The sequence below is a fragment of the Poecile atricapillus genome, chromosome 2 (assembly GCF_030490865.1).
Source record: "Poecile atricapillus isolate bPoeAtr1 chromosome 2, bPoeAtr1.hap1, whole genome shotgun sequence".
Taxonomy (NCBI): Eukaryota; Metazoa; Chordata; class Aves; order Passeriformes; family Paridae; genus Poecile; species Poecile atricapillus.
The window spans coordinates 6556440-6580619 of record NC_081250.1 but is presented as its reverse complement, the minus strand read 5'-3'; the positions used below and the strand labels follow the sequence as shown (position 1 = coordinate 6580619).

Below are 24180 nucleotides of genomic sequence, written 5' to 3'. Positions count from 1 at the left end.
AAGCTGCTAAATAAGTGTCATCTTTCTCTACATTGTTCTCACATATCTATAGCAAGATTGTTCAAGAGGTTATGACAGCAAGTTGGCTGAACGCACTTTTGGGATTTATTAGGAGAACAAAATAAGTCTAATAGCAGAAAAACAGTGTTGGTTGACATACTTGGTTGGAGAACAAAATCACTGTGAAAGATAGCACAGCCAGTTTTTTTATGACAACTAATTGCTAAATTTACCACTAGTAAACCAGATTCACGAGAAGCCAAAGATAGACAAATCTGTGCTCTGATTGTTGTTCTCACTGCCAAAGGAATAACTGAAGTTCATTCTCCTGGCTTAAAAAAAGTCTGAAAAAAGTTTTGATATGAAAAACCAACAGAGTTTCTCTTTCAGGCATGTGGCACTTCATTATGAGAAATATTGCAGTAAAGAGAAGGGAAGCATAACTGTGTGGACATCATGCCCAGGCTTTCTCACCCAAAGACAGAATGGCTCAGAAAGCAGCACTCCAGCTCAGGCACTGCAAATGTACAATCAGTGATGACAGTGCCCATCAGTTACTATTACACCTACACAACCTTTATATTTGCAAGACTTGCTGTCTGTCTTACAGCTAATGGAATAGATGAAATAGGAAAACTTCCATTCTCATTCCAGCTTTAATTAATTCACCTTTAACACAAGAACTTGCAGTTTGGTCACAGTGATGATTTCTCAGTGCTGCAGAGGTGAAGTACAATGATGTACTTGTACTTGCTTCTGTCTGACAATTGGACCTGAAGGCCACATGTCAAGAGCCAGCCACACTTATCCAGAGAACTGCAAACACCCCTCTGTCTTCCTCTGTCACACTCAGCTGGTGAGGCCACAAGTAGGAGGCAGAAAGTACCATTAGGTGACAAAGCACACAGCATTTTGCTGGGACTATCACTAATCACTCTGCTTCCACTGCTGCAGTTTCCATAACCTGAAAATTGTTGCCCGTGTCATAGAGCAGTCCAGCACAATCCAGCTATGCTGCTTTACATCCCATGCTCCATTTATTCTGTGTCTTTACTTTTCTCTTTAGATCCAACCTAGCTTTTAGAATTGGGCCCCATGGGCTCCTAAATCAAAATGTTTTCAAGTGTAGTTCTTAGCTATGTAAGCCTTTATGGCATTAGCTGAAGATCTCTCTATCCTGGAGACTTTTTATCCAAGTCCTGAATTTCTGTCAAATGGAAGAAGTGAAACAGCAAAGGCTTCATGTAATAAAACTAAAATTCTCATTAGGTTTTCACATCTAACCCTAATTAATCTCCAGATCAGCAATTCACCCGTAGCCAAAGAATCTTTTGAATTCCTTTTCCTTAACAACAAATCATTCATTTATCCCAAACTGCAGCCACTTCAGCAGCAGAGGACTGGTTGTACAGTACATAAACACCAGCAGGGCAGGAAAGGGCTGCTTTAAATTCCAATATGAGGAACCAGCTGAAAGAGCTGCTACAAATTCTTAAGTGCCAATCAGTGGATTATGAACCCATCAGGAGCCACTTTAGGGCACCCTTCAGCCAAATACAGAGATTCATGCCATAAAGACAGCTGATTACAATACCCAACACTTGGCATTAGTAGGAGCTCCATGGTGTCCTTGGCCAGCCCTGTGGTTTGAATGACCCTCTGTGAGCAGCCTGTCTGCTGATGAGATGTCACACCAGGGCACTTTGCCAGTAGGAAAACATATTGGTCATTTTGAAGACATGAATCACTGTTCAATATAACTGGGAATCTCATACCTGGTTCTGATCGTTGTAGTCACATTCCCGAACCACCACCAGGCCTCCTTTCTGACTTGGGTGGCCCTGGGCAACCAGGCATTTATTGGTTTGGAGGTGATAAAGCTATGAAAGGAAAACAGTTTGATAGAGTCAAAAACAGTGCTAGACCTCAAAGTGTGCTCAAAGCTCTAGGTCCCTAGTGTGCTCAAAAAAACTCAGCCAACACTCTCAGTAATTAAAAAAAATCTTCCCTTTTAAAATACGATTCTGTTTTTCAGATAATTTGGAGAAAAAAGTGCAATGAACAGTCACAATTTGTTTTTTAATTACATCAAGATTTCTCTCTGGTACAAGTGAAGTACACACACCCTGGCTCAGCACATGCTGGCTCTACTCTGTTAAGGTTATTTGTCCTCTTCACTCTCCATGGAAGTCTGAGGCCCCACAAATTCTGCTCAGGAGTATTGACTGTACTATATAAACTGCATTTTACTACAGTTGAGCTTAAATATAAGTATCCTCCTACAGCTTCTCTTCATGGAACAGGACCACCTCCTTGAGAAAGGAGAAGGAATTACTGAAATAAAAACAACTTCAGAGATTTATGTTGTTTGCAAATTGATTTTCAAGAGCATTTACGTAACTGAAAAGCCACAGTTATCAGCTATGGTATTTTACTGATGGATCAGGGAGGAAGAGAACACTTTACAAATATCCAAATACTATTTTTGCTCTAATGCCCTACCTAGCCTGATTTAGGGGAATGGTGCACCAGAGGACTGAATTCAGGTCAGAAGCATGTCCTGTGATGCAGAACTGTGAGCACCTACCACCAATGCAAACAAGAAGGCTCTCAGCAAGCTGGCAGTCTCTCCTGATTTGAACAATGATGCCCACCCTAAGAGACATCCAAGACATTTTCTGCTGTACAAAGTTTAGGTTGTGCTATTTCAAGAATCAAAAAATCATTAAGATCTTGATGTATCCACACAGAGGTACTCAGGGAGACAAAACACCTCTAATTCTGGATTTCTTTTTTTTTTCCTTCTGACTTTTCAGCCTTTTCTTCCCCTGACGTGCTGGGGATCAGGCTCTTCAGGCAGCAAACACTGCCTGCACATTATGAGCTGAGAGATGGCAGGGCCTCAGATCTGACACCCACATTAAAAATACTTATTTCCAATCTGGAGCTGGATGTAGAGGAAAAAAGAATTTACTGTCCTGAACTCCAGGCCAAGCTGATTAACTAGCCAGCTGAACCTTATTATGAAGACATCCATTGCTGTCTTGGCATTGTTATTGACTCTACAAATTTTTAGAAACCAAAATATACTTCCAGTAATAAAAGGAAAAAAACTGCTCAGTCACATGATAGCAACAATTAGCACAAATACCAAATATTTTTCACTAAACACCATTTCTGGAAATAGCTGTCCTAAGGCACATCAACAATCACCTGGTGTGCACTATGTTTCTCCTGTTCCCCACACACATAGCAAATTCTAAGTAACATTCTAAATAACATTTCCTCACACACCAGATCTAGCACAGATGTCACTTTCATCATTCCTCACTCAACATAAGGCTTTTAAACCATACAGTATATGAGTTTTGTATGATTTTTGTTCTTTTTTTTAATTGGCCATGATGGCCAGCATTGGATAACACTGGTAACAGCTGCAACCATTTGTGATCATTACATTTCTTCCCAGCTGTCCAACCACCACTTATCTGCGGCCCAATTAGTTTTTGAGAATAAACTGAGATCTGGAGCGATTCCTCCCAAATCCTAAAGAGTCTGGCACGCAGTGGTGACATTGGCTGATCATTCTGTTCCTTGCAGGCATCTGGAAATAGTTTATACCACCATCAGAGCCAAAGCTGACTCTCTCATACAATGCTGGGTATAATTCTTGAACCCCAGAGAGTCAAGCCAAGGAACTGCATTTCTCTGCTTCTTTTCCCCATTTCTTAAGGAGTGCACAAAGTTTTTCTCAAAATTAAACCATGGTAAATAACTGCTGAGAAGATTTAACCTTAAGCGTTGCTGAGATATTCAGATCCCTCAAGTAGCTCTCTCCAACATCAACAATTCCTCAGTTAAATTTCTGTCTGAATGAAAGGAGAAAGCTATTAAATTTTTTAAAGGAGAAGAAAGGTCTGACTAGGGTAGTAACAGCATCCAACAACTAGGGGAATCAGCCCATTGTATCAGTTTTATTCAGGTAAACCACATAACTAACTTCACAGCTTGGCTGGGATATTGCTATAAAAACACTGCACAAATTGAGGATTTCCAGACAGCTGCTTCCAAGCAAAAGACCTAATGGTGTCAATAGGTCCTTCATGAACACAGGTCCTCCTGACTCACTTCTTGCAGAACCAGCAATTGTCAGCAGCTACTGCAGCCTGTGTCCCCTGTGGGGACACCACTACTAAATGCTTCCAACTACTGAGATAAAAGGGAACCTGCTAACCATAATCTGTGTGCACAGGAAGCAGTTTATTCTAATTTATTCTCTTCCACAAAGAAGACATTGAGAACGTTGTCTTGGGTTTGAAACTATCCATTATTTTTGGGAAGCATGAAAAGCACCCACCAAGTGAATTTGACCCTGGAAAGAGCAGATGCAACCGTCTGGTGACTCTGCCTGCATACAAACCCATAAGCAAAAGTGTCAGAGTTAAGGCAAGAATTTAATCATGATTTCCTTAATGAATACACATAAAAATTTCTCTCAACTTCTACTTCGAAGAAAAAAAGAGAGGAGAAAAAACTCATTTTTTGTTCATTATCTAACAGCCAAGATTAGAAAAGCCATCATCAGCCTCAGATGCAAATGTTCACCTTTGCAGAAAATTACCCAGTAAAAGCAAAGAATTTGGAAGCTAATTACACTGTACTCTTATCATAAACCAACAGAGCGTGAATATTTGAGGCCAAAGTTCTCTCTATCCAAATCCATCTTCAAAACCAACAGCTATGAAAATACATTCTAAAGACAGCAAAACTTCCTAACTCAGAACTTCCAGGTAAGAAATCTCACAGAACAGTATCTAATCTAAAGATGACCTGAAATATAGATCAGACTGGAACTGATTCAACAAAAAATCCTGTTACTTTCAAGACAGCTTGTTACAAAACTTATGGAAACAGACTATTTTTGTTGTATTTGAGCAAATTTTTTAAGAAAAAAGTCTCATAGTAATCAACAAAACCGGAATTCTATATATTTAAGTATCTCTTACCCTTCCACGCTGGATTATTTTTGGTCGTTTCTGTGCTCTATTAATAAAAACTGGCTGTGGAGCTTTGGCATTGGGCCCAGATATTTGCATCTCAGGATAGATGTTATCTAAATACCACTTAAATGACTTGCAGTTCAATCTCTTCCTCAGTTCTACACGGTCGGTGATATTTCCATAGCTCCTCATCCTCAGCTCAGGTCTCAAAGCAAAATACTGCTCCTGTATTTAAGAGAAACAGGTTGGGGAAAAGGAGAGAAGAATTTCAGATTACTGATTCCAAATTTTTTCCTGTTTCCAGAACTCCCAAAATTTAATTTCATTTTGCTAGCGCTTTCAACCAGTAAGTTTGAAAATGGAAGTAGAAAATTGCAATGCTTGGACTGTCACAGGAAGCAAAATTTAATCTTGCCTAACTCTGAGCTAATCTTTCTATCTGAGGTTGGTTTTTTTTTGATGAAGACAATTCTCAAGTACAAATTTGCTGATCTTTTTAGACGCCAACCTGAAGAAGAAACAAATCAGCCCCTGACTTTATTCCATTGGCAACACAGGCATCCTAAAATCAGTAAGTGAAAAAGAGTTGCATGTATCATCAGCAGCCTCACCTGACAAAGGTTTCTTGAAACTACTTTGATTGTTCAATGGATTGTTTTCACTGCTGTGGGATTCGTGTGTTTTGTCTTGCAGTTTCCAGCCTTCCAACTTTACAAATGATCAGGGTAAAACCATTCCAGAATAGACTCATAAATGGGACTAATATAATGAAGTTCAGTAGGACCACACTTTATTCATGTGAATAATCAGAACTGCCACCTGGGCTTTCTGGGATGTCCAGTTCTTTCCATTCATCTGCATCATCTCCAAAAAGGCTCCTACAGTGTTATTTTCACATTCTATTTTATGATGATACTCAGAATCTTACAGGTTAGGTGAAGACAGATTAAGAGTCTAACCCAATTTCATGTGCTGTTTGACTCCAATGCAGAGACAATGGGGACAAACAGGAAGTCATGAATGTACAATGTACACGAATACTATTGCTTATACAAGAAAAAAAATCCCCTTTCAGCATTTAATTCTAGACAGATTTACAGAACACACAGAAAAGGCATCATATTTGCACAATAATTTATTAGGTACCATTTAGAATTCAGTTTTCAGGGCACTGAACTATGGTATTTTGCTGGATTCATCTCTAGGAGGCATCTAGAATCCACCTACCATGATGTGGTTCTTACAGTCTCCAATTATTTCCTGCTATCTGATATTCAGATGACAGACAGCATCACCTCTGGACAAGTCACACATCTCTCCTCATCAAGATCTTTGAGCATTTGGATGTGCTTGATGTGTCACTGCTATTATGATTACCCAGTAGTTAAAATAACTACCCAGCAGAGGAAGTGTTTATTTGGTCTACACTGGACTGTTGGCCAGCTCTGAGGAAGTCTGGAGACAGAGTGGACATCACAATCTGGTCTGCTTCAAAAAGTAGCTCTCCTATTCCAATTTCCTTTTTCCTGGTTGAAGTACAAATGTTGGTATCCTACCTTTCATGTTTTATTTATTACAACTGTATACATTAACTTACACTTTTGCATTTTGCTTTTGACAGTTATGAAAATTTTGCTGAATCATTTCCCTTATGCCATTTCATTTATTAAATACTGATATTTACTCCTTTAAGTCTTATCTTTGTACTGTGCACTGTTAGATTGCTTTGGTAATTTATACTGGCCCTACATATTTGCATTATTCTTATAAAACCAAAAATATTTCCAAGCTTGTCTTCCATACATTCTCTGGCAGCTATCAGAGCATCAGACTAGAAACAGCTGAAGAAGTTCTGGACACAAATCTGTGATAAGAGACTGCCAGAATCAGCAGTTCAAGTGCTTGCTGGATAAAGCAGTTCAGCTGGAAATTATAACAAAGAATTAAGTCCAAGCTTCAGAGAAAGCTGTCATTAATCACAAAATAACTGTGCCCAGACATTGGTAAAAGGGAAAGTGATAGATCAAATCTACCAAAGCATTACAGGGATGGAGAACAGAAATATAAATTAATGGCCTCTAACAGGTTCCTCGAACTGAAGATCAAGGTAAAGGATGGGGAATGAACAATAAACCTCTAAAGAAAATAAAATTAATAGGATATATCTTGTATACAAATTATAGGGACCACAGGAGCTGAGCACACAGCAAATCCTGTGGTCTCAGAGGGCAAAATGTCATTAAGTATCTCAGAGATGAGGGGCTGAGAAACACACCTGATCTATGTTTAAAAGCATCAGTATCAAGATCTGAAGACAAGGAAGTAATACACTTGCCCTTGAATCCAGAAGTTAATCCTGGTTGCTCTTCCAGAACAAGACAGACTAAGAAGCAGATTGCTAACTAAAACAGAAAACAAACAAGCCACCAAAAAAAAATAAAATCCCCATCTCACCAACATGGAAACTACCTGAAGGCACAGTACATGGCTGCCACATAACACTGATTTGGACACAAAGCAGTGCAGAGCTTTCAAAGGCTCATCCATCAGCTTTTACTTCACTAAAAAGGCATAAAACTCAATCTCCTGCAGGCAGTAAAGGAACAAGGAGAAGACTTGAGCACTCAAAAGCCAAATGATAATTCTCCAGAATTTAGGAATCCCTATCAGAACTAACATTAGGAGATCAGACTACAGAAGGAAAACCCCATCAGAGGCATAACAGATCCCACTGTGACACAGCTCTTTGACAAACAAGCCAGTTAATAACCATTTAATTACTTTATTTCATGACCCAGAACTGTCTCTTACCTTGTATTCATCCATCCACACATGTGCCAACCTCAGTGAGTTATGAGCCATAGTGTCCTGTCCCCCAGGTGAGCCATAGGGACGCCTCTTACGGAAAATGTGTCCCACCCTGGAGCAGGGAATGATCACAAGTCTGCCACCACACATCCAGATCTGTCCATCAAAAAATAGAACATGTTCAAATTGCTCACTTATTGTTCAAATTGCTCACTAACTTCTCCCCTTCTTCAAGGGATACCTTGGTAGGGTCATACATTATGCAGGATTAGGTGTCAGTAATGTTGGCCTTTATGTCATGTTTTCTGACAAAGTAGATTTTTAGATCTCCATGTTACAAATTATTATTTTTCTCATATGACCACACTTTCCACAAAACACATCATGGCTTTCAAGGGACAAACAGAAAATTTTCTAAAATATTTTGCTCTAACGAACTATCAGAAAAGATTGAGATATATGGGCTAGGACTCATCCTGCAGATTAAGTTACCTAAATTCATTTAACTGCAGGAAAATTGTCCACAATTCTGTGACAGATAAGGAAGACCAGTCTTCATCATTACTGGAGCCTGGAGAACTAAGTATGGAAACTTATTGGACAGAGCTGTTTGTTTCTGTTAAGACAGGGGAACTCAAAAGCACTGCTCCCATTCAGGAACATTTAGGAGTCTTTATCTGTGACACCAGGGATCTACCTTTTATTTACACTCTATTTCCATTTCTTTTTTTTTTAATTTATTTTTTAACTTCATCTTCCAGCAAATTACCAGCATTGCCCCTTTGCTGGAATAATATGTTCTCCAGTCCCAGAAAATCTTCCCACATGAGCAGCTTCTAATCAAGTCACTTTTATAATTTCTTCTAGACAGGATAAAGACTTGGCTTCTTTCCAACCCTCCCCCAGAGAGATGGGGACTTCCAGAAGCCCAAAATTCTGGAGTATGCTCCAGTTTTTCAAAGCCCTTTTTATTGAAACTGTGTATTACAAGATAACAGCAATAATCTCCTTATACTCCACACACTTCTACTCAGATACCTAATGATTACACTTACACTGAAAATTGAAAGATTTTATTTATTCAGTACACACTCCTTTGAAGTGACTCAAATGTATGAAATTCCAGTTCTTATTTTTGAATTCTAATCTTGATTTCTCTAATTGACAGTCTCTAAAGTTTTGGAGTTTGTATGTCTGGTTTTAGGTTTGTCTGTTTTTTTATGCTACCTTCACCTTTTAATCCCCTTTTCATATCTGTCATGATAGCATATCATTTTCAGGCAGACTCTTGTCAAACCTGTTGCTGAATGCCCTTTACAAAAGTAGAGATAAGCACGACATTAAGTACAGTAAGTTGTTTTTCTTTCAGTGGAGTGACAGGGAAGATGAAAGAAAATACAGGAAGCATATAGCATATATACAATATGCATATATACATTGCAGCATCATTTTCAGATCTTCTGAATATGATTTTCTCATTATTTTTCCAACCAAGATGACTCCTCTACATGACTCTCAGTGTAGTACCAGAAAACTTTACATTTCCAGGTCCTAAAAAAGAAGGCTGAACTGTCCAAGGAAATGTACTAAACTTACATCTTAGCAATATTGCTGTGAACGACACATTTCTAATCAACTCGTGAAATTCATTAGACACTGCTCATAAACTAATTTCAAAAACTTGCATAATTCTTCTTTTCCTATGCTTCTTTACAGTTACTATGAAATGCTCCAACACCAAACCAAGAAAAAGCCACAAACATTCAACTACAGAGCTGTAAATTCTCTGATTACCCGAAAAGATATTTCCAGGTTTTCTCCTCCCCAGATGTCCATGCCACTGTCGTACTGCCCAAGCTCATTGAAGTACTCGCGGTCCATGGCAAACAGCCCTCCAGCCATGGTGGGTGACCTACAAAGGTACATGGAAACAAGTTCATTTTCTTTTAGAGAGAGAAAAAAAACCCCAGCTGGTCCCAAAGTCCAAATTTATAAACTGACATAATACAATTTAAATTCTTCGGTCACTTAGACATGAGTTCTAGTCTCAAACCATTTTCAAAAGCAGATTTGAAAGTGATATTTGTGATCTTCCATTGTTCCAATACCTATAAATCATATTTCTTTACCTGGTAAACTTGAGGAAAAGGAATAAGACAGAGAAAGAGAAACAATGAAGGCAGCTTTGTTTCATCACTGACTCAATTATCAGTTTACTGGAAAGTAATTTACAGTTTGTGTATTTATACAGATGGTCCCTCTGGCATTTGCCAGTTTTTCACCTAGCCTGTATGTTACTACAATGTGTTCTATTCTGTAAAAATCAACACATGATCCGCCACTGTTCAGTCTCTACATTGAATTCCTACTGTGTCACAACACTGGAATACGTAGATGACCTACAAGAGTATAACAGTAAAAACACTACATAAAAACACAACATGATAGTTGAAACATCCAATGGGCTGGAAAAACTCTTTTTCCCATCCTTGCAAAAAAATCCTTGTGATGAAACCAAGCCTAGATCAAGATTTCATTGCTTGCTCTCACATAAATTTCTACTACAGTTTCTGTCACCTTAAAAAACTGGATTGAAAGGTTGCTCTCAATTTTCCCTTTGACTCCGACACCAAAATATTTCATTGTGGAAGGTCTCTTAAATGCAATACTTTCTGTTGGATAGAAACTCATTTTCAAGGTTCAACAGCGATCTAGACTTCTTTTGCAAAGGAGGCAGAGACCTTTAGGTAGGAAAAATCACTTTCATACTCAGAAAAGCTTATCTTTTCAGATTATTACACTTGCTTTAACTATAAAGTTCTCTGTCTTTTTAGCATTGGACTTTTTCATAAAAGCCAGTTGAAGGAATGCAACAACAGTGTTGAACACAACAACAGCTAACCTTCAGCCACTGACCAAATTAAATGTGAGAATAGCTTTTAACAGAAAAAGGATTTTAACACTCAATGCTGATTCCCCATCCATATTTTTTCAGTCTGTCCTTTCCTTCCAGGTTCAGAAACTGTCACAGTGACACTCTCCAAACAAGCCAGAGGAACTGTTAAATAATTTAATAATTTTCCTGGCTTCTCAGACAAAATCACAGGATGGGGAGACATAGGAAGGCCATCTGCAGAGCTGTCTGATGATAGCAAAGAACCTTGTTCTGGAACTGTTTGTGGCAGCAGAAAAGCTCTTAATTTATAGTCCAAGAAAAGAGAACAAGATCGAAATGAAAACACACCCAATTTCTGATTCACTTGACCAATCTCATCCACAAGGGGTCAGTTTGTAAAAAAGGGGAAGTTCCTCCATCTGAGAAAGCTGAATTCTGTACTGAGATTGATACCTGCAGCTAGAAAAAGCACAGTGCCTAGAAAAAGCTTCTTGCCTTTGCTGTAGCAGCCCTGGATCTTTTCATGAAGGGATTCACTTGGGACATTTCTGTTCTTGTGTTGAACCATAGATGTCTGCTTCTAATAGAAGGTGCCTGCTGACACCATTTTACATCAGCTACACATCCACTAGAGTCAGATATTGCCAGTTCTGTATGGGTCACATAGCCATCAATGGTTAAAAGATAAGGAAGGTAACTTTCAAGGCCCAGTGTTGAGCTTTACCAAGACTTTTGTTTCAAAACAACTCTCAAAAGACTGCAAAAACTAATTCCTATTACCATAAACAGATTTTCCCAATCTAGTAATTCTTTAGCATTTCATCACAGAAATGATATAGTTCATATTAGTGGGATATGCTGGCTACTCCTAGAACAAAGGCAGTATCAAAATTATCATTAAGCCAAGAACATCAACAGAATGGAAACAAACATCAATGCATAGCTCAAAAGTGGAATTATTGGTCAGATTTAATACAAATTACCATAAGCTCCCGCAGAATTTGGTCTTCAGCAAAAGCTGCTATTGTATAAGCATTTTCTATAAGCATGCTTTCTTGACCTAATAAAACATATATCTAATTCATGATTAAATGCAAGAAATTAAAGTGACATAGTTTTGGTTACTGTTCCCTATTTCTAAGTGAAATAAACAACTGGGATATTTGACAGGTTAGGGACCTGCTCCTGAACCTGCACAGCCAGAGAACACCGCTTAGGAAGGGCTCCTGATCATCCCTGTGTTACACAGAGCTTCTCACCACAGAGGAGGAACCTTACTTGATTGGAGCAGTGGCACCCTCGGGTCCTTCCAGCTCTGCCAAAGGAACGAGATCCCATTTGAAGTGCAGGCCCCAGTTAAAGCCCCCGCGCACGACGGGGGAGGAGCTGTAGGTGAGGGTGTCAGCGCTGATGATGTCGATCACGGGGCACACCACAGTCCTGCGATCCTCCCTGATGGGAGTCAGCAGAGGCTGCAGCCACATCTCATTCACCTCACAGTGACTGTCCAGGAACACCAGCACCTTCCCTGCAGAGCACACAAAACAAAGATCCCCGGTGCCATGAAACACAAACATGCAACTCAGTGCAAACACATGTGCATTAGACAAAGCAATACTTGGCATTTTACATGGAGATTACCTACCACAGTCAGTAAGAACAGTTTGATCTATGATCTTTCATGATCATTTGGTCTAAAAAGGCACCAGCATCTTTATGACACAACATAAAATTTATGTAACACTAGAATAACGTGGAAGAGATAGTAAACAGCCTTAAAGGAAACAACTTCGAAGTGTGCAAATATAACAAGACACCCCACAGACAATATTTGACTGGGCATGGAGATGGAACTCCTGCAGTTCAGAAGAGAAAAAAATTACTTAAAATTGCACTAAATGAAATTAATTTTAGCACAGCTCGGAAAATGCAAGCACAATCTTCTCTCTGGATTATACCATTATAATGCTAATGGGTAAAAACCAATAAAGAGACTAACCTGCCACTCAAAATTATTTAAGAAAGGAGCACACACTTTCTCAGATGCCAGAGAATTTAACTGAAAGCACATTCTGGTAAAGGCTGTTTATAAAGCACCAAATATTGGTTTTCCCAACTAACACTCACTGCAACAGAAAAGCTTATACAAAAAAATATTGCTATTAGATTTGAGCATTAAAAACTAAATGAGTGTACCTTAAAAGGGAGCAGATTTCATTTTAGAGCAAAAGTTTGCATATAAAACATGCAAAAAATATGCTGCAACTACAGTATATTGACCACATGGAGATGCTGCTGAGACAACATTCTTTCAGGGCAAGAATAGGAAAAATTCTACATTGTTTCACTAACACTGCAGACATTGTTTGAGATATAGTGCAAGGGAAGATTTGGGATGATGATAACTTGTGTTCACAACTTTCAATAAAGTGAGGTACTTTTTTAGAGCACAATACTGGTTTTGTTTCACCATTTCACTTACCCACTCTAAAAAAGTACCTCATTTTATTGAAAGCAAATGTCTCCAGAAGAATCAACAGCTGGGACACTCAAAGTGTCTCCAGGTTTAAAAAACACTCTAATTTGGATCCAAATTTCCAAACTTTCCAAATGATCATTTCAGACAGTGCAGAGGAAGAAATATTTGGGATAATTCTAAGTTGTATAGCTTAGAGTGTGACACGACATGCAGAGCCCCTTCAGGGTACTAAAGTAACCACAGGTCAAAAATCCAACACCTGAAAAGCTGCACTACAAAAAGAGAAGTCACCCAATCAATTTATCATCAAAGTATGCAAGGAAAAGAGAAAAAAGCAAGTGTACCTGTGGCATGAGAGGCTCCAATCATCCTTCCTCTGATCAAACCTTCCCTCTTCTCATTTCTTACCAGTTTTGTGGTTTTGGGAAGCTGAGTTTTAACATAATCACTCAAGTCTTTTTTCAAGTCAGCTGAAAAAAGCAAAACACAAGTTCAACAACAGGACAGAAATTCTGAAAGCCCTGTTTAAAATCTCAAGAAATTGAACTCAAAAATGGCCAAAATCTTAATCAAAATGTTACTCTTACACTGCACAGCTTCAAACCGAGAGTATGATATGGACAGTCCTCCCACATCCTACACTTCCTCTCTGATGCCTTTAGTATATTACTTAACTGGAACTACTAGACTTAAAAAAAAAAAAAAATCTGTTCAAAGAAAGACATTTCCAAATTCTTCTCATGGTGACTGGCATTTGCAACAGATGCAACAATAAACATTTCATGCAGGCAAATGATTTAAATTACAACATTCCATACATGAAAACAAATGCTGACACCTTTCAGAGGAAGCAGGAAGACACCTTATATTATCTGTGCCTGCTTAACTGACAGAACAACAGATACCAAGTACAACTCACTCACAGCTGGTTGCTTTTCTAAAACCCAAAGGATCAAAGATTCTCCTGGCAAGCCTGTGCTTTTGAAGGAGTGTAGAGTTCACTGGAGTCTATGGGCACTACTGTAACTTAGCTAACATCAATGGCAATTTTAAGAGTAACAATACTTCTTTCACCCAAGGTCAGTGGTTTCTAACATTAAAGCAGAACTACTGAAAAGAAGATGGACACAAAGACTGAAGTAATGGAAAAGCATAAGTTAATAAGCTTATGGAGAAATAAAGAGGAATATAAAATGGAAAAGAAAAACAAAAAACAAACTGAGACTTCATAGAGGACCCTAGTATAGAGAGGCAGACAGACTTTCATCAGAGGATGTGCCAAAATAAACATTCTGATGAATGTCAGCTAAAACATTAAAGTTGCTGTGAACAAGATTAAATGCCAATGGCATATATGTGGAAGTCAGAGCTGTAATGTTAAGAAGGAATAAGAACTTTCAGGCTTGAGATTCCCAGATGAAATTCCAAGTGTTAAGCCTTTGCACTGCAAGGAAACATGGTGGATCAGAAGTGAGAAGGTAGCACACAACAAGTATGATGCTAGTGAATATTCTAGGACAAAGGAAATTCTCTGGGGAAATACAGACAGAACTCATTTTGGTCATTCTCATTTGGGTCATTTGGAATTCTCTCCCCTGTTCTGGAATAATGACATCATATGCCAGACACAATAGGGAAGATGTCAGAGAAAATCTTCTAGAAAATTGATTAAATCATCTCTAAAGTGCTCCAAATGAGATACCTAAACAAGCAGGGCATATTTGCAAACCTAAAAATAGTGTTTGAATCATTCTTCACCTGATTCATTACAGCAAGAGAAGAACAGTGTACACCTACAGAAACAATGGACCAGAACAAAGCAGAAAAGCTCAGTTATCAAATTTAACTCTTACAGCAGATGAGGCAAATCAATAGTTTCATATCTGCAAACTTCTGAAAAGAATAGGGAAAAAAAAAGGAAAATATGTCACATCCACACCAGGAGCTAAACCAGGTCCACCACATCAGCTTAATGTAAGCAGAATGTAAAGCCCAGTAGAGTTTTGACCCACACAAAATGGCATTCTGCTGGCAACTGGGCCCATATCACAGATCATTCTTAACAGGCAGGTTTGTCTCAGACACACTTTGGGATTTTTGCTGTTGATGGGTTTTTGTGTGTCACCTTCATGTCCACTGGTGATGGGAACACTGATTACTTTCAATATAACCCAAAAAATTGCTTCAATCCAGCCTAAGAAATTTTGCTCCAAAGAGAATATTTCTTCCTTTTAGCCAGTCTTCAAAAATTACTTTAGGCATTGCCTTCTTCCATGTCTGCGGAACAAAGGCAAAATGGGCCCTAGGATGGGAGTCTGGAGTGTTATTATTTTAAACTGTTCTAAAGTACTGAGCTGCAGAAAATTGGCTCCTTTTCTGTTATTCAATCTCTTCTTCTACACAGAAGAATGCCTCCACTAACCACCTTCAAAACACATCCTCAGGCTTTTCCATAACAGGTTAAGGCCAAATCAGGGAGAAAGAGCTTATACCAGAAAAAGAAATCCTGCCTTTCAGGGAAGGGAAAAAAACTACAACAGGGGGCTTGGCTGAGCCATGGCAACACCTACTTAGCTACTAGAACTGTTGATGATTGAGTCTAAGACGCTTTTTGAGGCACAACTAGGTGCAAAAGCCCAAGGTTTGCACAATAGCACTGATGTGTAGCACTGCTCTCATATTTGCAGGTGAAAAGCTAGAGAGAATCTCATCTAGAACAGCACTTCAGAAAAAAGGCAATGGAAAGAAAACGAATCTTTAATTAAAAAACAAAACAAAGGGGCATAAAGATCAAGCAATCTGCCTGAGCTCATGATATCCACAGCACAGCCAAACCTTTTATCCATTTCCTCAGCTCCAAAACCATCCCCAGTCCCCACCTTTCCTCTGCTGTAAGAATCCATCCATTAAAATTAAGCAGAAGAAAAAACATAGGATCATTAGCATCAAGAGCAGTCATTCTGTGTAAACAATACCTCCTCCTGCCTTTGGCTTCAGAACAAGTTCATTTAAAGTCAGAAAGACTTTATCAGCTACTTGAATGTTTTGAACTTAATTTGGCTCAAATTCATTAATTGCTTCAATTTAACAGACCAGAAGAGTGATGGTATTACTGCCTCAACACAGGCATCGATCAAATGCATCCTCACATTCAGAAGACTGAGTTTTGAAGTGAGGCAAACTCTGAATACAAAACAAATTGCACAAGACACTTTATAGCAAGGCATATGCTCCCAAAACACAAAACAAAACAAGCTTAAAATATTACACATTCTCATCAGCAAGGAACAGTGTTTGATCTTTGTTCTCTCTAGTATCTCAACATTTGATCTGACCTCAGAGAAATCAACTTCCAGCATAACAAGAATGCCATTCTACAGCAGACACGTCTAATCAGTCTCTTAGAGCAAGTGAGACCCTAAACGAGAAACCAAACAATGAGATCAAGGGAGCTATAATTATATATAATAAATAAAAATACAATCTAAAAATAATTTCTAAAATGCAAAAAGTGGACTTGTAAAAAGTCGAGCAGGGAACTTGCACAGTCCTGCTGACAAGAACTGCTATGCTAACACATTCCTCAACAGGTATTTGGCTTTTGAAGGGCCAAAAGGAAAGGCTTTTGGAGTGCCATGCTTGAATCGCGTGTCTGTCTTTGCCTTGTCTGTCAATCGAGAGAAAAAGTAGCAATCCTTCACCAGGAGCAAAGCAGCTCTGCAGGATCTACCCCTCCAGGGCCCCTCCATGCCTGCTGGAGCAGAGGCTGCTCCCAGAGCCAGGACAGCTGCTCCCAGCGTGGCCACAAGAGGATGTTCGAGAGCCACGCGGCGCCCACCCAGCCACGGTGAGCCCCAGCCCCAGCACGCTGCCGGCCCGAAATGCTGAGCAAGTACAAAACACGGCACTGCTCCCATCGTGCCACAGCAACCCATCGGCAAGACTGCAGCCGGGAGTGTCTGAGTGCTCCTTTCAGATGCATTCACAGCGAGTAGCGGCCTCCCTGTCATCTGCTCTGAGCACCTGAGCAGCCCAAGCAAGGAACTGTCAAGAAAACCCAAACTATAAACAACCACTTCATGACCCCCACTCATCAGTGTGTGCAAGAGGTGAGATAAGAGTGGAGCACCTCCCCTGGAAAGCAGAGGAAAACTGGGGCTGGTTCAGCCTGAAGAAGAGAAGGTCGTGTGGAGACCTCAATGCAACCTTCCTGTAGCTAAAGGAACCCTACAGGGAAGCTGGAGTGGGACTCACCAAGAACTGTAGTGACAGGATAAGGAGTAATGAGCACAAACTGAAAGAGGGAAAATTAAGGATAGATATTAAGAAGAAATTCTTTACTGTCAGGGTTGTGAGACACTGAAACAGGTTGCCCAGGGAAGCTGTGGATCACCCATCCCTGGAAGCATTGAAGGCCAGGTTGAGTAGGGCCTTGAGCAATCTTGTGTAGTGGGAAGTATCCCTACCCATGGCAGGAGTTTGGACTAGATGACATTTAAGGTTCCTTCCAGCATTCTAACATTCTTTGATTCTATGATTATTAGCTTCAAAATCTAATTTTGAATGTTAAATTCTGTATGGTACAAAGCTCATCAGTAAAATAGCACCAGTAGCAAAGAGGATGTCATGTTGGGCATCTCGGGACACCACACATCTCTACTGGCTGGCACTCTGGTGATGGGCTGCAGTACAAACTGGTTTTGCATCATGAAATGCAAATTTCATTAACTTCCACAATTTATTTTGACCAGTCAATAAAGCACAGAAAATTGCCCAGAAGTGCAATATTCCTGAAAGAGTCTCTCACCCAATTCACTGTTGTCATCCACCAGAATGATTTCATGCAGGAGGTGGGCGGGGGTGCGGTCCAGGACACTGTGCACTGTGCGGAGCAGGGCAGAGAGTGCCTCGTTGTAGAAGCAAATCACCACACTGGCAGAGGGCAGATCTGCAGGGTAGGACTTCTCTCTGCATCTGCAAAAGGAACAGTCTTTGTCACTATTTACAGAGGGGTTTCCATAGAGCTGGGTCACTGCTGGAACTTCATAAATAACAAACAAGCATTAAATCTGTAGGAGGAACCCCTAAAGTGAACATAATGAGCCCAGACATGTAACAGCTATAGGAGGGCTAAGCATAGTAAGTTACTTTCCACATAATACAGACTCATAGTTAACGCTGCTGCTTATTAGAAAACATAGGATATCATAGAATAAGGTGAGAACAAGAACCAGAGATCCTCAAGGCAGAGAGCAGAAGATAGTGAGGGCTTGTTTCAGCTGTCAAAACACAGTCTAGTACCCTCAGGTAGCTCAGACAGTTCAAATATACATGAGACTCACAAAAATACCACAGCTTTATTGGCCAGCTGCTGGAGACAAGGTTGGATATCCCAAAAAAACTCCCCTGGTGCTAAATACCTATTTACACAACCAACCTTGGGATTCAGAGGGCAGATTAAGACACTTAAGTCTAGTCACTGCTGTCAGTGCAGTCTAAATAGTATTCAGCTCACCCTAAGGCTGTCAAGTGTGTTTTGTAAGCTGAAGAGCTCTGCATGCTTCATTAACTGCACTGACTGGATCTCTGCTAATTATGATAAAAGCAGAGACAACTGACTAAAAAGCAGTTATCTAAGCATCTTAATCTGCAAGATGAATCCCACTTAAAGCAAAAGATCATTAATTTTTCTTATTTTCAAAGCTCACCCTTACTTCTAATAGGGCCAAGTATCACAGATTAACACCATATAAAGATGCCAGGCATGGGGGGAACCCAATAAGAGTAAGAAATTATAAATGAAAACCCAGAAGTACATTAGAAAAGCTTTCATTTACTTAGAATGAGCTCAATTCCAGGAAAAACAATCAGCAAGTACAATTAATTGCATTCACCTACACCAGAAAAACCACTAGATAAATGGATGCAAGTTTATTTATTTTTCAGTGTTGGGAGTTTTTATTATTGTTACAGAGGTGAGTTGTTCTCCCCTATATGCACCATGTAGATTATAGAAAAATGTATGTTCTTTAATAGAAAATACTCAGAGCAGTGCACAACCTATCACATACCTTTAGCAGCTAACAAAAAAAAAATAAAAAATTACATCTCCAGAAATAATATTCAGTCAAAAAAGATAGAAAAGACCAAGGAATAGAAATCTTAACCTCAAGCACTCCTATTAAACAGCTGAAAAACCTGCCTCCAGCAACACATGAGGATGGAACAGTGTATGATAGAAATGCTATACCAAAATTATTAAATACTACATCAGGTATAACAAGCCATTGAGCACATGAAACTATAGCATGTTCTTGGCACAAATCAGCACCTACTTTGCATCTCTTGTATCAGGTACCTCCCTGTGGTATCCCAGTCGATTGCTGATAAGCATATTGAAAGCATGCTTCTGATAGCCCAAGTCTCTCACTTCCTGATCTTCTTCATTAAAAATCATTCCTGCAAAAGAAACATGCCAAGATCACCTAACAGGCTCAAAAACATTGTTTGAAAGAAATCAAGGATTGAAACATATGCTTTAACCTCTTCTAAAATCCATTATGCTCCTAAAAATCCCTCTGGTTTTGCAAAGTGTCTATTTGTGCAACTATTTTTGCTCCCTCTAAAAAATAGACAGCACTTACAAGTAGCCCTTGCAGCTGTAATAAAATCAAATCCGTCTCCAAAGACTGCTGGCTCCACTGTGTTTATTGCCCCTCTTCACTCATATGGCCTCTAATTCTTAGCACCACCTAAAACCAACATCTAACAAGCAACAGAGGACAGACTTTGGCACACTATGAATCAGCATCTATCCCTACAGGTGACGGGTCTGTAATGGGATTTTTGAGAGAGGAAATACATTTAGAATGGTAGAAAAATCCTCACAATAGCAGCTCCAATTTCATGCAGTTCTGAAGTCTGTGGTAACAAAAATAACAATGCAAGAACTGTAACCTTTTGTTTATCTCACTTTGGATTTGACAGCAAGTAAAACACCAGCAGAGCTGCTGTTAGTTGATTATTTTAGCAGAAGTGGCAACTGTTACTAAGCATGGGAGAAGTAACTGTTGGTATTAGGAAATGCCAACTGCTATAAGCCAAGATGAAATTTTCAATGCCATCCTGCCTGCCTTGACTCAGCGCCATGGGCTGCTCTCACTGAACCACGCACTCACCCATGGGAACAGAACCAAAACATCGTGGCACTTCACACAACTCCATGAGGGAGAGACAGCTGGTGTCTGCCACCACCTGTGCCTCCAGCCACTTCTGCAACAACTCAGGTACAGAGTGATTATTTTTTGTTGTCTCTATTCAGCTGGCTGCACAGAATGAGATGCCTGTCACCTCTTCAGTTACTATCAAGCTACACAGGCAACTTCACTGAAATTTCAGTACAAGAAGTAAGCAAAGATCATGTAAGTTATTTCCTTCCACCCTGCCCATATCTCCATATCACTCAAAATCTGAAGAAAATAGTTAACAAGAGGGCTCCTCATTCACATGCTTCCAGAAAAATATGTTTCATACATTCATAGACAAATTCAGATTGAAAGAGACACACCTGGTCTAATCTCCTTCCCAAAAGCAGGTCCAGCTAGATCAGGTTGCTCAGAACCAGTGCACTTAAGTTTTGAAAGCCTTCAATATCTCCAAAGATGGAAATTCTACCTCTTATTCCCCCATTCAAGCACTTGACCACCATCACATTGAATGTGTTTTTCTTCTTCCTTAACTGAAATGCCCTCTTTCCAATTTCTTATCATAATCCCATGCTCTCCACACACAGAAGGAGTCTGCCTCCACCTTCCCTACAGCCTACAGCCTCCTATTCAGCTGCTGCTGACAGCAATAAAATCTCACCCCTCAGCCTCCTCTCTGAGGCAGAATAAACTCAACCCTCTCAGCCTGTCTCCACACCTCATTTTCTCCAGTTTTCACCAGCTATGCAAACACCAGCTGAGCCCAAGCCTGGAGAAAATTAGTTGAGTTAAACACAAAAGAGAAGTAATTTTAAAAGTTTGAAAAGGAAAAAAGCTTTAAAACAAGTAATCAATCTGGGCCTTCAGGGCACAGCTGTGTCTCAATGACAAAGCCTACCTACAGGTACCAGGTGACATTCTGGAGGGAATTCCATGCACCCATATTCCCACCTTTTACATTTACCACCCTGTGGCTATCAGTCCTGAGTTCAGCAATGGCAATGCAGCTGCATTATCAAAGAGCTCAAGAGTAAATGCCCTGACATTTGTGCAGGACCAAGTGGGAAGTGCTGCGTAGTGATATCTGTGAGACAAATGGGACACACCCACACAGTGACTTGTGACTGGCTGTGCTGCTCATGGATGAGTGCTCCCACTGTGGATGAGCTGTGCTGTGGGGGTAGGAATGAGGTCTGTTTACAGGGGCAGTGTCACTCCCCCAGCCCTAGCAGCCTAAAGGGGTCAGTCAGTCTTCTAATGAACCACATCCATTTCCAAAGGAACGTCTCCAGCTGGTCAGTTCAGACACCCAGCTCCATTATTCTGGCATAATCAATGGCACAATGTACTGTGGTCACCTTAAAATGTTTTCTTCATACCAAGTATGAGCTTAAATCACATCCCAAATGTCTCATTCTACAATCCATCCTTAGCCAACCACTAGCTACATTTTTCTGATCTTATGAATATATTCATGAATTGCTAATATTTTTAAAACCCTCTCATGAAGAACAGTATCAAATGCATGCAGAAGACATGAAAGATTTCAGATCAAACAGCAAACAGAAGCCCTTGGAAAAGAAGGGGCTTGCAGTCAAAACCTCAGTTTAGACTTTACTTCATCAGTGTTATATGTGGCTCTCACAGATTAATGAATAAAGAAAAGATAAACTGACCTACCAGATGACAGTTTGGTTTTGACTATCATACACCAACTTTCTTTTCACTTTTTTTTTTTTTTCCTGTGCATGTTTATCACTGTCCTACCCTAGACAGACTTCAGGAAGCCCTTTCCTACAACATCTTGTCTTAAGAGCTGTCTCCTGATGATTCCTGTAGAATTTATCCTGGCACTCTAACTCCCCTTGGCTTTCACCGACCAAACCAGTCACTTGGTTTCAAGATCAAAGGTCTTCTCAGTTTAAAAGCTCCATTTCTTTCCTGGCCCAGACTAAATAGTTGGAAAGAAATGGCCACCTCTGGACTGGTCTTCACCTCACTTGGCAATCAGGTTTTTTGCAGTGAACTGAAAAACACTTGTGATGCCACAGGGCAACATGAACTGCCATTTTTCTAACATATTCACACAGGTCTAACGACCAACTCAGAAAGCGAAGTTTAGTAAAGTTCTATAAACTCACAAAGATTGTGATTCACCATTCGTCCACAGTCATGGCAGGGGAGTTCACTGAGATTTGAGCATTAAACCCTGGCTCTGAAGGTTTCTGTGCTGTATTTCCAAAGCATCAGCAGAAACCAATGCCACAACACTTCTGCCTCCAAACGCAAACCAACAGTTTTAATCCAGTACACAACGTGCCTGTTTGCACATCTAAACACAGCAGTGAATGTGCTGTAAGCACTAGAATACACAAAGCATTTTAATTTGGAACACAAAACTAAATCACCTCATTGATGAAACATGCTCTAGTGAAACATACAGAGCTTTGCTGGTACAAAGTAAGCAGGATTTGGCTCTAATTTTTGTCATCTCAATTTTGCATTGTAAGTTTGTCCTACATGCATTTCTTGTAGATTAAGTCATACTCCAAGCATAGTCTCCAAATCAATGGGTCCTCTTCATTGTTTATTGATACCAAGCTATTTTTAATTACTGCATGTAAGTAGAGCTTCTCTGCAGTTAATTAAAGCTTATGTATTTGAGCCTCATTAATACAGGAGTAAGATATGAAACAAGCACACACTGAACCTTCTGAAAGCAAGATTCAGTTCATCAAGGGCAGACCCTGCTGTAACCCAGTCTTCATCAGCAGTTACACAGCAAAAATGTAAATGTTAGAAAGAGTATTTTGGGTTAATCACTGTAGAATAAATTTTAAGTAATTCCTAATGAAGAGAGTCACAAGTACCACCTGCATTTTTACAAACAAAACTTTTTCATTATACACTTTCCCCTGAGATTTTTTTTTACAGCAAACTATCTCATTTCTCCTGTTGTTTTATTAAGTTTGTCACCAATACTGAAAACCACTTACCCATTTCAGGAGAGAATTCTATCTCCCCCTTAACTGGATCCTGGATATGATTTCCAAAAGAGTTTCCTATCTTATTCTCTTTCTGTTGCAATTCAGGTATATGAACTGGCCCTCGTGTAAAACGGGGATAGAATTTTTTTGGAAATGGCCTCTGAGGTTCCAGCCCCTTGATGGGCACATTCTTGAAGGACTGGTTCTCTTCACTGAAGTTGAAATAAACAAAGAGCAGAAGTGTCCAGGTCACGGATGTGAAGAGGCAGCCATAGCAGAAATAGCGAAGTGTGACACTTCCCATTGTACACTCAGCATCCTTGAGGGCCCATTCTCAATTACCTGAAAAAGAATGAAAAATATGCATTTTGAGAGTGCTGCCTGTTACCTTATACGTTATGAAATACATTCAATAAGTTAGTCATCCATTAAATGACTTTCAGAACTTAAAATTTAAGCACAGGCCTTAAGAAGTAAATCCCTTTTCACTCTCCCATTCAAAAAGTAAACGTGACCAGTTTTCACATTTAATGTGGACACCACTGCTTTAAAATATGGAGCAATCACTAAGAGCCCAGTGACACACCACAATTAAAGGCAAAAATGATTAATTTTCCTCATATATAATCATATTTCTATATAATATATATAGAAATATAATTCTAGTATGTCTGCCTTGAATTAAATATATAGCTGTATCATTAAATATACTATACACAGGGAATTGATTCTTCACAGAATTGTTTTGGCTGGAAAGGACATCTGGAGACCACCTTGTCCAACCCCCTTGCTCAAGCAGGGCCAC

At 39.6% G+C, this 24180-nt stretch overlaps 1 protein-coding gene across 4 annotated transcripts in view; it reads right to left on the bottom strand.

Annotated features, from left to right (window-relative positions):
- The window catches only part of GALNT11 (polypeptide N-acetylgalactosaminyltransferase 11), a 46800-nt gene that overhangs the window by 7291 nt on the left and 15329 nt on the right, over positions 1–24180 (bottom strand). For all 4 annotated transcript variants that reach the window (XM_058831035.1, XM_058831037.1, XM_058831034.1 and 1 more), the window contains exons 2-10: positions 23385–23717; positions 19519–19642; positions 17991–18157; positions 13528–13653; positions 11983–12232; positions 9603–9720; positions 7812–7964; positions 5007–5225; positions 1776–1880 (exon numbers count right to left, since the gene is read on the bottom strand). In XM_058831035.1, coding sequence (XP_058687018.1) covers positions 1776–1880; positions 5007–5225; positions 7812–7964; positions 9603–9720; positions 11983–12232; positions 13528–13653; positions 17991–18157; positions 19519–19642; positions 23385–23679 — 1557 coding nt within the window. In that variant the 5' untranslated portion in view covers positions 23680–23717. The remainder of the gene's footprint in view (positions 1–1775; positions 1881–5006; positions 5226–7811; positions 7965–9602; positions 9721–11982; positions 12233–13527; positions 13654–17990; positions 18158–19518; positions 19643–23384; positions 23718–24180) is intronic.